This window comes from Pseudorasbora parva, chromosome 3 (genome assembly GCF_024679245.1).
Source record: "Pseudorasbora parva isolate DD20220531a chromosome 3, ASM2467924v1, whole genome shotgun sequence".
NCBI lineage: Eukaryota > Metazoa > Chordata > Actinopteri > Cypriniformes > Gobionidae > Pseudorasbora > Pseudorasbora parva.
The window spans coordinates 53,646,991-53,659,732 of NC_090174.1; the positions used below are offsets into that span (position 1 = coordinate 53,646,991).

General features: G+C 35.7%; 1 protein-coding gene across 1 annotated transcript in view; it reads right to left on the reverse strand.

The window, feature by feature from the left end:
• pole (polymerase (DNA directed), epsilon) overlaps nucleotides 1-12,618 on the reverse strand; it is a 31,660-nt gene extending 19,042 nt beyond the window's left edge. The window contains exons 1-26 of the mRNA XM_067439482.1: nucleotides 12,222-12,618; nucleotides 10,679-10,814; nucleotides 10,494-10,574; nucleotides 10,117-10,161; nucleotides 9,940-10,032; nucleotides 8,797-8,951; nucleotides 8,438-8,582; nucleotides 8,246-8,326; nucleotides 7,984-8,091; nucleotides 7,731-7,841; nucleotides 7,512-7,597; nucleotides 7,256-7,375; nucleotides 7,000-7,132; nucleotides 6,161-6,274; nucleotides 5,834-6,046; nucleotides 5,609-5,716; nucleotides 5,360-5,488; nucleotides 5,017-5,119; nucleotides 4,178-4,324; nucleotides 3,878-4,023; nucleotides 3,444-3,592; nucleotides 3,194-3,286; nucleotides 2,945-3,089; nucleotides 1,309-1,466; nucleotides 440-635; nucleotides 68-282 (exon numbers count right to left, since the gene is read on the reverse strand). Of these exons, the coding sequence (XP_067295583.1) occupies nucleotides 68-282; nucleotides 440-635; nucleotides 1,309-1,466; nucleotides 2,945-3,089; nucleotides 3,194-3,286; nucleotides 3,444-3,592; nucleotides 3,878-4,023; nucleotides 4,178-4,324; nucleotides 5,017-5,119; nucleotides 5,360-5,488; nucleotides 5,609-5,716; nucleotides 5,834-6,046; nucleotides 6,161-6,274; nucleotides 7,000-7,132; nucleotides 7,256-7,375; nucleotides 7,512-7,597; nucleotides 7,731-7,841; nucleotides 7,984-8,091; nucleotides 8,246-8,326; nucleotides 8,438-8,582; nucleotides 8,797-8,951; nucleotides 9,940-10,032; nucleotides 10,117-10,161; nucleotides 10,494-10,574; nucleotides 10,679-10,814; nucleotides 12,222-12,283 (3,272 nt within the window). The 5' untranslated portion in view covers nucleotides 12,284-12,618. The remainder of the gene's footprint in view (nucleotides 1-67; nucleotides 283-439; nucleotides 636-1,308; nucleotides 1,467-2,944; nucleotides 3,090-3,193; nucleotides 3,287-3,443; nucleotides 3,593-3,877; nucleotides 4,024-4,177; nucleotides 4,325-5,016; nucleotides 5,120-5,359; nucleotides 5,489-5,608; nucleotides 5,717-5,833; nucleotides 6,047-6,160; nucleotides 6,275-6,999; nucleotides 7,133-7,255; nucleotides 7,376-7,511; nucleotides 7,598-7,730; nucleotides 7,842-7,983; nucleotides 8,092-8,245; nucleotides 8,327-8,437; nucleotides 8,583-8,796; nucleotides 8,952-9,939; nucleotides 10,033-10,116; nucleotides 10,162-10,493; nucleotides 10,575-10,678; nucleotides 10,815-12,221) is intronic.
• Between the last annotated feature and the right edge of the window lie 124 nt (nucleotides 12,619-12,742).

Here is a 12,742-nt window from a genome sequence, read left to right on the forward strand (position 1 = left end):
CTGAATAAGGGCGGAACACCATTCTGAATAACACTAGTTAGTACAAAAATAATATTTTGTTTTTCACCTCTCAGTGACTGGCGAGCCCTCCGGTTTGCGGGAAATTACATAACGACAGCTGAGGCCAGCGTCCTTCACCATCTGATCACCAAGGAACTCAGCAAGACGCTTAGCCGTGCTGATGGAGGTGGACTTTTGTTCTCCGTAATCTTCCAGTTTACGGGACATTGAGCGGTTTTCTGAAATCAGCTCAAACAACTCTGCATCGGGCATGTTAGCTGCCTTGAAAACAAAAAGACAAGAACAGACATTGAGTGCCACTTCTTATAGAAATAATAAACACAGCTGTGATATTATTATAATAAAATGCATTGCAAGAAATTATATCCATTATATTTCCACTTAAAACTATGGACGATATTGTGACATTTGTCAATACCTTGCTGTACAGCACATCAAGCCAGTAGTCAGCCACTTTAGCCACAGAGGCATAAACCTCCTCTAGAGTCGTGCCTTTCAGGAAGGCCTCAAACACAGATGACTGGAAGATCTTAATGAGTTGAAGTTCTCCTCTCCTCTTCACCTCAAAGCCCTTTAGCTCAGCCAGAGACCCATCCTCGTTAAATACGGCATACCTGAGGATAGACAATACAGCAATACAGATTTGTTTGATTGTAAAAGGAGTTTTTACACAGTGAGCTTAAGCTGCAACTGATATCAGCTTCGTTGATTGTAAAGACAGCACTCTGCTTTTTAATTTACTTAACAGTATTTGAAAGCTGCATGCGTACATGTATTATAGTATTTAATTAATAGCATTAATAATGGTTACACTTAATTTGATGGTCCTCTTTAGAAATTCTGTTGACTATAAGTAACATTGCACCTACATGTCAGCTAACTCTCAGAGTATTAGCTGAATATTAGTAAACTGATAGGTGTAGGATTAGTAGAATGAGTTGACATGTATTTGCAAAGTTACTTATAGTCAGTATAACGTCTGTCGGGGAACCATGAAATAAAGTTCTAGCAGATATTAAGAAGACAGTCTTCTAATACTCTAATGCGAGATAGTTAACATGTAGGTGCAATGTTACTTGTAGTCAACAGAATGTCTAAAGGAGACAATCAAAATAAAGAGCTACCCTATTTGTGGTACCAAAATCCATGTCATTTTCATGGTATTGGTAACGACTACTAAAATGGCGGTAGTGTGAGACAACACTAATGTCCACACAGTGTATCTAGTCCTTTTAAAAGAGTGATCATGAATAAGAAGTTCTAGAGTAACTGATGTGGTTCTCACACCTCTTCTTTAGTTTCTTTCCTTCTTCTTTGGAGGCAGGCAGAATCATAGCCAAGTATGGCCCATCCACTTCAAAGAAGATGCTGTTCTCAGCTCTGGTCTCATATGTTAGAGATGCAGGGTCCACCAGCTCTTGATACTGATGATTCGTGAAGCCCTCCTACACATACAAGTGATCTTTTCAGATTATCATTAGTTGTTCCCTTTTAACTAGGGATGCACCGATACCCTTTTTTCAGAACCAATCCGGTCCGATATTAAAAATTATGAGTATCGGTCGATACAGATACTAAACCGATCCGATACCAGTGCAGTTTTGTTAAAAATTCCTATGTAGAATTTCTAAACCTTAGTGTGTTGAATTGAACATCACTCTTTTGTGAGTTAAAAACAAACAAAAAATAAAGACTTCATTATAAATAAAAACAACAAATAACAAAATAATATAAAATCACAATCTATGACAAAAATATCTTACTGCTATAGATGGTGAATATATTAGATTAGTGTAAAATTCAGCAGCAAAAGTTACAAAATCACGAGTTATAAAATCTAAACATTTAGTGGGGGAAAAATTAAGGAAACCACAAAAGTGAATAAGTGTAGCTGTAAATTTGGTAAAATGTTATTCATGAAAAACAAGTAAATATATTTATAGAAATAGGGCCTATATACTAAGAAATTACATTTATTTTAAATGTATAGCGCATCTTTTTAATGAGGCAGCAACATATTATAGATAAGGCAGAACAAGAAAGGCTATTAATAAGGTTTTCATAGTGCAAAAATATTATAATATAGAGCGGCACAAAACGCGTATGCGCATCCCATTCGCAGGATGATGCGCTTGAAGCAACACAGAGTCACATGCTCACAGCGTTCCTTGCCTCCGTCCACATTGAGAAGTTCAAAACAAGATATAGATGCGTAGTGTATCTATGCAGTATTCTTATAAGCCGTTTATTTTAACAGTTCAACATTTCAGTTACTGTGTGCGAAGAACAATACAATAACTAGTCCAGTGTTGTGATCTACAAGACACCCGGTAGAAAGTAACACGATTTACAGCAATAAACGCCAGCCAGATAAAGTCATTTTATGAAAAGCCATAGAGCGTTATCTACAGATCAAGCATAATAACAGAAACAATAAATAATCTTGGAGAGAGTTCCATCATGTTGGCTGTCATAACTGAACGCAACACAGTTTAAAGCTGAATGGAGAGTGACTGAGCTGCAGCGGGGGGAAGCATGGATTGACGGGAACTTGAATTTAATGACTTAAATATTCATCTGTATTTGCATTAAACTATGGAGTGGCTTCAGAACACTTATAGAACACAATAATATAGTGCACAAATCGTTGATGATGCTTTATAATGTTTTGTGCCTTTTGTGGGGCACTGGGGCTTAACAATAACACAGTAAATTATGCGCACAGTATCGAATTTGGATCGGCCCTGTCTGTCCGATACCCGATCCGGCAAATAATGGCGGATCTGAGGCGATAACGATCCTGAGTATCGGATTGGTGCATCCCTATGCTTAACCATCCTTTTAAAGATCAATTCCTTTTTAATATATAATTAACATGCTGATAATGTAGTTTACTGGTCAAAAGACAAGCAAGATAAATTACCTTGACCATGATATTGAGCATGGCTCCTGGATAACTGATGGTCACCTTTGACTTCTTCTCATTGGTAGATTTTATGACAAAGTTCTCAGGAAAGGTGTTGGGAAGAACACACCAGATACCATCAGTGTCCAACTCCAGAGGCCTCCTAAAGAAGAAGAAGAAAAGGGCAAATTAATAAATGAATTACAACAAACTGGTGTTTAAATTAAGCACAACTCAGTGTTTATGGGTTTGGTGTAAGAGCCTGACCCGATCTGTTCAATGAGCTCCCTGGCCTGGGTGATGATGTTGGCACCGGTAAAACACACAATCCCAGCCATCTCCATAGAATACCAGCGTGCTCTTAAAAACAGAATATGAGCCATCAAGTAAAACAGGATTTAGAAAACAAAAAGGTAATATCAGCACCTACAGAACACAAGACACTTTTCGGGTATATCTGCTCTGGCACTGGGATATAATAGTGCCTTGAAAAGTGATGGTTCTGATTGTTCAATACCCCTTTCTCATGACATATCCGTAGAAGGAGTTGAGGATGCACTTGTGTGCCAGTTGCAGAGACTCATAGAGAATCTCCATGTTCTTGCAGCGCTTCACCTCTGCTGCGTCCCCATTATCTTGTGCTGAAGACAGCTTTTTCTTCCACACCTGGGAAGATTAGAGGAAGAGACAAAATAATGATTCATGTATAGGTGAGCAGACTAAAATATCCCATAAAAAGAGGAAATATCCTAGAAAAGATCTTTTGAAATATAGAAGTTTGATGTACTACATAGACAGATTAATAAATAAAATACCATTAACTACAAGCATTAAAAAAATTATAAACAATAACATTTTACAGGTTGCATACAAAGAAATACCAAACTGTAAAATTCATTAAAAAATAAACAATTCAACACCCTTGAATCGTTTATTTGAACAATTCAGTACCTTGTGGAGTCCTTTGAACTCATATCGACGGTCTCTGAAGGCTCGAACTGTGTCAACATAAAAAGAGTTCTCCCTTTGGCAAATGGTAGTGACTCTCTCCTCTAATCTGGTCAGGTGAACCTTCTTATAGGCTTTTCTACAGTAGTCTAAGAAAAAAAAATACAAATGTAATAACATGTCTCACTGTTCATCTATACAAGTGATATACAAGTGCATCATTTATGATTCTTCTTGGTCTGACAACAGTCAGACAAGTCCTAGATCCTTGCAGATGGGAATGGGAAACAAAAATATACTGACCTCCCAAGCGCTTCTTCTCATGACGAGCCTGTTCTTCTCTATTGAGCACATGGAAAGCACGAGGTGGACCGTTTGGATAGAGGGGGGGGAACTTCTCTGACTCCAATTGTTGCTGAATACGATGAAACTCACTCCTACTGGCCGGCACTATGAGGAAATAATAAAAAAATAGCCTGAACCTCACTGATAGCAAAACTGCATTAACGAACGCTATATAAAAGTTCAGCAATTATGAAGTATATTAATCTTATAATGTCTGTTTATTTTATTATTAACCAATCTTATTGATAAAGTGAGGCCATATCTACTCATAACCAATAATGAAGTATATGACTAAAGCATACAAGTATCAGTGGTTTATTTAAAGTCATAACTGAATTTACAAAAATACAAGTTACAAATATATAAAAAAATGAAAACCAAGCAACTAAAGCATATAGTACCATTCAAAAGTTTGGGGCTTGTTTAGACAAAATTCTTTATTAAAAAACAAACAAACAATGTTCTCTATTTTTAAAGTGAATTCCGTCCTGTGACGACAGCTGAATTTTCTGCGTAATATTTTTTGTGAAAAAAGCTTTTTTTCAGGATTCTTTGATGAATAGAAAGTTCAAAAGAACACAAGTTATTTAAAAAGGAAAACATTATAAATGTCTTTACAGTTATTTCAAATAGAAAGTACTAATTTTAAATCATAAAAAAATAAAATAATACTTGTTTTATATCATACTGACCCCAAACTTTTGAATGGTAGTGTATGTGTCTTGTGTCAACCTAAGATTAAAACAATTGTGGCATTAATTGTCTCCCCAAAGATGTAAGAAGTTTAAATCACTCACTGATCTCTCCTCTCCACTGCCACGACATCCTGCGCTGACAGTTTGCACCAGGTTTATTAAAATCACAGGCAGCACAGGTTGCCTCATCCACCATGGCAGAGGGCTAGGAGAAAATAAATAAATAAATAAATATATATATATATATATATATATATATATATATATATATATATATATATATATATATATATATATATATATATATATATATATATGAAGAGAATGAGATGATTTGACTCACTTTATTAATATACAGCTAAAGGGGACTAAAAGTTGTCTTAAAATATCATTACAATGAAATGAACAATTTAAGCACCAGTCTATAAGCTGAGAACTATAGTACCTGTAGTCTGTTGGTGAGGATGATGTTGGGGTACATAGCCCCCACATCCAGATGGTAAATAAGAGGACACTCGATTCTGTTGGGCACTTCCTTCAGAGAGATCAGCTTCCTTTTGATCTCATCACACACCTGAAACAGATCAAATTAATAAGACAGCTGGGGATTAACTTGATGCATGCATGAGAAAAATATATACAATAGGATCATGTGTCCACAAAATTTTTTCACTGAATACCGACTCTGACTTACCTCATTAAAGTTGGTGACCTGCTCAAGGGGAATCTTCTCCTCTTCCTCAATTGCATGACGAAGGGTACGGTCTACCCTCTGAATCAAAAAGTCAAATGCTGCTGGATTCTGTCAGAAAATAAATGATAAATAATTATAATTTGGTACAATTTTGTCTGGTAGATAAGATACGAATACAACAATTAAAAAAAAAAACTGGTTTGGTTAAAGATGGTTAAAAGTTACCATTTTAAAGCGACAGGGGATGTCACTGCGAAACACACCAGATTCCAGAGCCTCAACATGGCCGCCCACATAAGTCTCAGAGTCTAGTACATGACCGTCATCTGTGAGTTTGTTAAAGACCTGCTCCTGCTTGTTTGGGAAGACAATGTTGGCATGGAAGGCCTGAACCATCAGCAAGGCTTCACACAGGGTACCGGAGCCTTTCCGCAAAACCTGTTTAAGCATTTATGTGTCCAGGCACATACAAAGCAACACCATGATGTTAATAACAATTATATATATAGCTCAATGTAGTAAAAATAAAAACAAGAATTCATGAATACAGACCTCATCAGGTTCCATAGGAATAATGGTGCAGAGGGCAAAAATGAAGGGATGAACATATTTCATGTAAAGGTAGTATGTGGCCACAGCGTCAGACACTGAATAGGTGGCTAGAGTCTGAAAAACAATACAGCAGCACATAATGCAGTAAACATTAAGTAAATGATGGACAAAGTAACGAATTCATAGTCACTCATAACATAACATTTGATGTTTAATATATGCAGCTATGTTGCACCAATGATTTTATTGTTGGCCACACAACACAATGAAAATAGAAACTGGCCAGATAAACCTCTTGTTACAGTTGTGGGTGGTTAAGAAAAAAACTCAGATTGACATAGTATGGACTATGTGTGGTGTTAATCAAAATAGGTGTTCAAAATTAATTTATATTTTGCCTGACATCTTTGTCACACATTTGTTTTGAGCTTGTGCGGTGCTAACTTTTGGGCAGATCTAATAAATTGTTTAAATTGGTCCTTGTTTGGTACGGTTCAAATGACTCAACGAGTAGTGACATTTTGCTACGCTTGTGACGCATTTAATGTTTCTCATAAGCAACAGAAATGGCTACACATCATTCATCAAATTTTGTTTCTTTCATGGTTTACTGCGAAACCTGGCTTAAGATCTGGTGCTGTCACCTTGTGTTGACACTGTGAAACTGCATGATTTGTAAATTAAGCATGGTGAGCCACATGTGATGCATTTTAATAGACAAGCTGCAGGCCATTTGAAATTCATCCCCCGGCCATAATTTGGACACCCCTGGTTTAAGTGAACAGTCATCGATGTAAATGATCAATGAGTGTGAAAGGTGGGGAGTAGAGCAAGAGCACCTGTGGTTCTTCAGTAGCCATACGGCACATCTCCTCTGGGTCCAGCTCTACGGGGTCATAACCTAACTTAGCTTTTGCTGCAGCCTTGAGGTTATGACTTCCTACAGGCAGGTAACTGTCTCTCTTTACCCACCTGAATGAAGCGAAAGGGTGAGACAGGGTCTATGAACTCGTATAAAGTCATACATCAGCAATTTATTTAGAAAAGTGTGGGTACTTTTCATCTCTTTTAAGACAACATTTCGGCTGCTCTTACCTGAGGCAGTCCATGTGAATAGCTTGGCTGGCTTTATATTCTCCCTGATTGTCCTTCTGGAAACCAATCTCGTGATACATATTCAGGCCAAGTTGGGCCGCCCTGGCCTCTACAAATGGCCTGAGACACAAATTCACCACGATTACATGCTACTTGTAAAAACATGTAAATGCCAAATAAAAAAATAAAAAGGCAACAGTATTTGATGTGATATAATCTCATACTCCATCAATAATAATCTTAAAGCATGTCCTACCAGTCAAAAAAATCTCCGTTGTAAGTGACAAAAATGTTAGGCTTGGTCTCATGGACGTGCTCAAACCATCGCTGAATGAGACCGGCCTGCGAGCAGATTGAAAATTTTTGAAATAGGGAAGGCAAATATTTACCAAACAACAAAAAAGGAGTTTGACAATTTAGTTTTTTTTCACTCAGTAAAAGTCTGGTAAACAATGCACATAATTTTCAACCTTACCTCATCAGGTTCATTAAATACAGTGAAAGGGCCCTCGTATTCAGGTTTAGGGGTAAACTCAAAGTCTTCAATGTCCTCAGAGACAATTTCTCTGTTTGTGATGAGGTATCCCTGGGAAAATAATACACAAATGTACATTATAAACCATATCAAGAATTAAACATATGAAAGAGGCTGATAAAATGAAAATACTGCATGAATAAAACTGACAATTAAATGACATCGCCTATCGTAAGAGTGCAAAATACATTACCTGCCCATCTATCATATATGATATCATCATGATCTGGTCTGTTTCAGCATCAGGAAACTTTAGAGGGAGTTTAGTGGTCTCAATATCGAACGCCAACACTACAGGATCCTTGGAAAGAAAGAAAAATACAGCCGTGATTCAGGGATTCATAATAATTAATGCAGGATACTCAGTGAATAAATGTAAATGACATTACTGACACAAAATCATCAAAACTCTCAAGCATCTAAACACTTAAGACATTCAGAAGAAAGATTCTTACAGGTCTTTCCACAAGATCATCCCTGCGCACAATCTCAGGAGGATAAGCGCTACCTCTGTACCGCACATTATACCAGTGAGCCTGTCACAAAACAGAGCCGTCAGTCAAGGTCTCGTTTATATATTATATAAACGAGGCTACATTATTATAATTATAAAGTAATCATGTAGCTTGTATGGAATGATTCTTTACCACATGAATCTTCAGGTCAATAGAAACACGGACGTGATAGGGCACGTCATATTCTCGCATGTCCAAAATGTTGTCAAGCTGCTCAGTCATCTTCTTCGACGAGCCACCATCATCCTCTGTCATTACACTGCCACCAACCAAAGCACTGTAACATGCAGAAGAGGCATTTATAGGTCTGAATAACAATAGACAACAATGTCAAGTGCAAAGTCTTACAAGTTAATTTCTTAAATAAACTTTTTTCAACTTTTCTAAATCTCTTATAGAAATGTTTTGTTTTACATTGCTGCAAGAAAGGTTTCAAAATAGGAGGACATCATTTACAGTGTGCTTTCTTATCGGTGCCAAAGTGTGAGTACCTGGATAACATGCTTGTATAGGCATCATTGGACTTCTCTCTCTCTCTGTTCTTGCGGACAGCAGGGGAGATCTCCCTTTTCACTTTAGTAAGGTCATCCACAGTGTTAAAAGAGAGTTTGATGTAGCTCCTCTTCAGACCCACCAGGTGATTAGGCTTTTAAATACATGCAATGACAATCAAATGAATGATTTGATGAGTACAGAGTAAAAATAAAAAGGATGTATAAATTAAATTTAAGATTTTGAATGTTTATATGTGAATAAAAGCCTAAATTCAATCTGTTCTGTCTCTTCAGAAAATTTGGACTAAACAGCTGGATTAGTTTTACGACCTATTTCATCAAAAAGATCTTCGTTTGTGTTCTGAAGATGAACGAAAGTTTGAAACACTCGGGTTTGAAATGACATAAGGTTGAGTAATTAATGACAGAATTACAATTTTTGGGTGAATGCATGTAGACTGTACGATGATGACACCTATTGACTCATAGGCTACGATGCAAGTTTCTAAAGAAGAATAAAACTTAATCAGCATGAGCTAGCGTTAAACAAAAAGACCACGATGCATCACACTTTGGCAGTTGTAGTTTAATGTGTGCTGAAAAAAAGAAAAAGTGGCAAAATGTAAGGGAAATAAGCCTGAGGCAGTGTTTAGTTTTAGCGCATTGAGTTCATGTTACGCTTTTATTGGCTGGTCAGTAGAAGTAGAGGTCATAGAGGTAAACACACTGTGAGAGGATCATGCTGATTTCTGATACTGTCAGAAAATGACAGTCTTTGGTTGCAAAACTGTAACAATGGCCATCTTTGAATGTTTCTCACGGAACACCGTAGGATCAACGATTAGGAGCTACGACGACAGAAATCACCACGATTGTTTCACAATGGCAATCTGTAGTCTAGGACAGTTGAAAATCATGCAGTTTGTCTCGGGCTTTAGAGATATGCTGAAACCCTCATGGTCTTTGTTATGTAACTTAGTGGTGTGTAAGTTTGCTTTTTATAATGTCCAGCACATTGGTCAACTAACTGTTGTTTTAACTGTGCATTATAAATAAATTGTCTTGCATTGCTTGACAATCAGGAACATAAATTATGCAATTAAATCACTACAAAAGAATGCATGACAGAACTTTACTTACCAGATCTAAATCTTCCTTCGGGACAACTTCAAGCTTTGCAACTTTCCCTTGGAACTTTTTTGACAGGAAGGAGATAACCTCTCTTTCACAGTTCTTTAACAGAAACAAAAGACATACAGTACCATTCAATCCATCCAACCCAAAATGTGTTCACTCAGTACAAAAGCTTAAACTCACCTTTTTAGTAGCTATGTAGAAATATGGCTTATATGGAAGAGCCACCTGTGTGGACACAACAAGAGAAACTTACAACATCAAGACCTCTTGTCAACATAACATGCTCTTTGATAATGTCATAAAGAATAAAAATACATGTTTTAAAAAGTGGAGAAACCTATTGAAGCTTGTTTCCGCCACATAATAAAAAAGGTAATTGTGACTTTTTATCTCACAATCACAAATTTATATCATACAATTCTGAGGAAAAAAAGACCAAATTGTGAGATAAAAAGTTGCAGTTACCTTTTTTTAATTCTGTGGCAGAAATAGAAACGTATAATATTACATTTGAAAGACATAAAAATTTATATTTGCAAACTGCTGCAGTATCACACCTTGAATCTGTTTCCATCTTCCTGTATGAAGTAATAGTCCACGGCACTGATCATCCGCTTATCATCATCTAGAATCTCAGTCTGAGAATAAATACATAATGTAACGTTCAAAACCTTCACAATCTTGGCAAGATTACTAGTTATTATCTAATTATGATGTTTGAATGTCTGACATTCATTCTTACCGGGTGCATGTTGATAAGCCATCCTGTTTTCTCACCAGGCTCCTTCATCCGGTCAAATCCAAAGCGCTCGTCCATCCCATCAGTGAACTGACTGCGCTCCAGCCGCTTAACAGCGGACAAAGCAGACGGATCATCCCTAAAAACCAACAAAAATGAAATCTACTGCAACAAAACCTGTCATTAACATTAAACAGACATTTTGGCAATTGCAAACGCAGTCATACAGCAAGCAATGAGAGACAGACTCAGATAAGAGATAGTGTATAAAATATATATAGTGTATAAGACAGCTGGTAAACTAATAGATTGCAGGATTTGTTTTCAATCTAGGCATTTGAATTTGACCCATTCCAGAAATCCCCATTTACAATTTAAAAGATTGTGATATTGTATATTTAGAATAGATTTAGGGTCCCTGTTATTTTTATGTTTGAAAGAAACTTGCTCCACATATCAATTTTCCTATATGTAAAGCAAAAACTTTAAATCTCAATATCTCAAAACTACTCAGAACGCAGATAGAACCTTATAATTCCAAGGGCACGAATTGTCAATTCTGCCAAACTAAAAAGAAGTTGTCGGCTTGACATTACAGACAGTGACAGCACAGTTGACAGTAATTTGTGTAATTTTATTGTTATTTTTGTGATTCTCTGTGTGAAAACGTGCTGCCAACTTCACCAGGTCTCTCTGGAAGAAAATATAGCAATATCTCAATGTCCTGGTTAAATAAAGGATAAATAAAATAAAATAAATAAACAGTGTCATCTTTGAGGTAACATATCTTCCTAATTCTTGGATAATCATCTAAAATACAGTTATGATGACTCTGATATTAATGGAGACAGTGCATGTAATATTTGTACAAAAATAACTGTGTGTGTTATTATTAAATATAATGGTATATAATTTTGTTAAATGTAATAAAGAAGAAAAACTATATGAAAATATTTAAGTATTAAAGTTACTAACTGAAATAAAAAACAACAATAATTTAGACATTACAAAATTACAAAAGCATATAATACTAAAACGTAAAAATAAGATGAAAATATAGTGTTATCATTAACTAAAACTATATTTTTGTTAAATGTAATAAAGAAGTAATTAAACAAGTTGAAGCAGTAAAGTTACTAACTGAAAAAAATTGATACCATTACTTAGATACATTTAAAAGACAAAAGTACATAACAATTACTAAAACTTAAAATGTAAACTGAAAATTTTGCAAAAAACTCAAAATATAAATAAAAAACATAAAAGTGTATATATACACTGTATATATATATATATATATATATATATATATATATATATATATATATATATATATATATAAACATTCCATATAAATAACACTACTGAGACACATTAAGTAAACTCCAAAAAAGCTATTAAAATGTTGACAAAAAAGAAGAAATGTTTTAAATGTTTTTTGTCAACTACCCAACAACTTTACAACAGACAGACCTTACTTTGAAATTACTTTCAAATAACATTGAAACATTACAGGCTTAAATATGTCAACATTATACACACTTACTGCTGGTTGTCCTGATCTCCACCTCGTTCTGCTTTATATCGCCCACTGTTTTGTAAAACCATAGCTGACAAAAGTCTGCAAGACTCTCAAATCAGTCAGCAAATACAGGAGAACTTGTTATTAGTTAAAACTGTCACTCCATACAATTCTTTCTTCACACACTTTCAGCGCGAGGCACCTAATAATAGACCTTCTGTTAGCATGAATTTCAATAATGTGCTCCGAACAACGACAAGAGACGGTATGTGTCCGTATAAATTTAAATACAATTAGCGTTGCCACCGATACACTGATTATTACTGTAAATATATATTTCTGTTCTTCATTCTGTGCCGACGTAGAAATTTGGCGCGTTTTGTGTTGTTTCCCGCGAGCTCCAGTCACCTTCCTGCTTTGATCCCGCCCCTCACAATTTCGACCAATGAAAATGCAACCTCGTGCTTCCGTTTTTACTTATGCTCTTTTTCTATTTATTTTAGTACGTCTAAAAATGAGTACAATTAAGTTTTCGTAATAAAAAT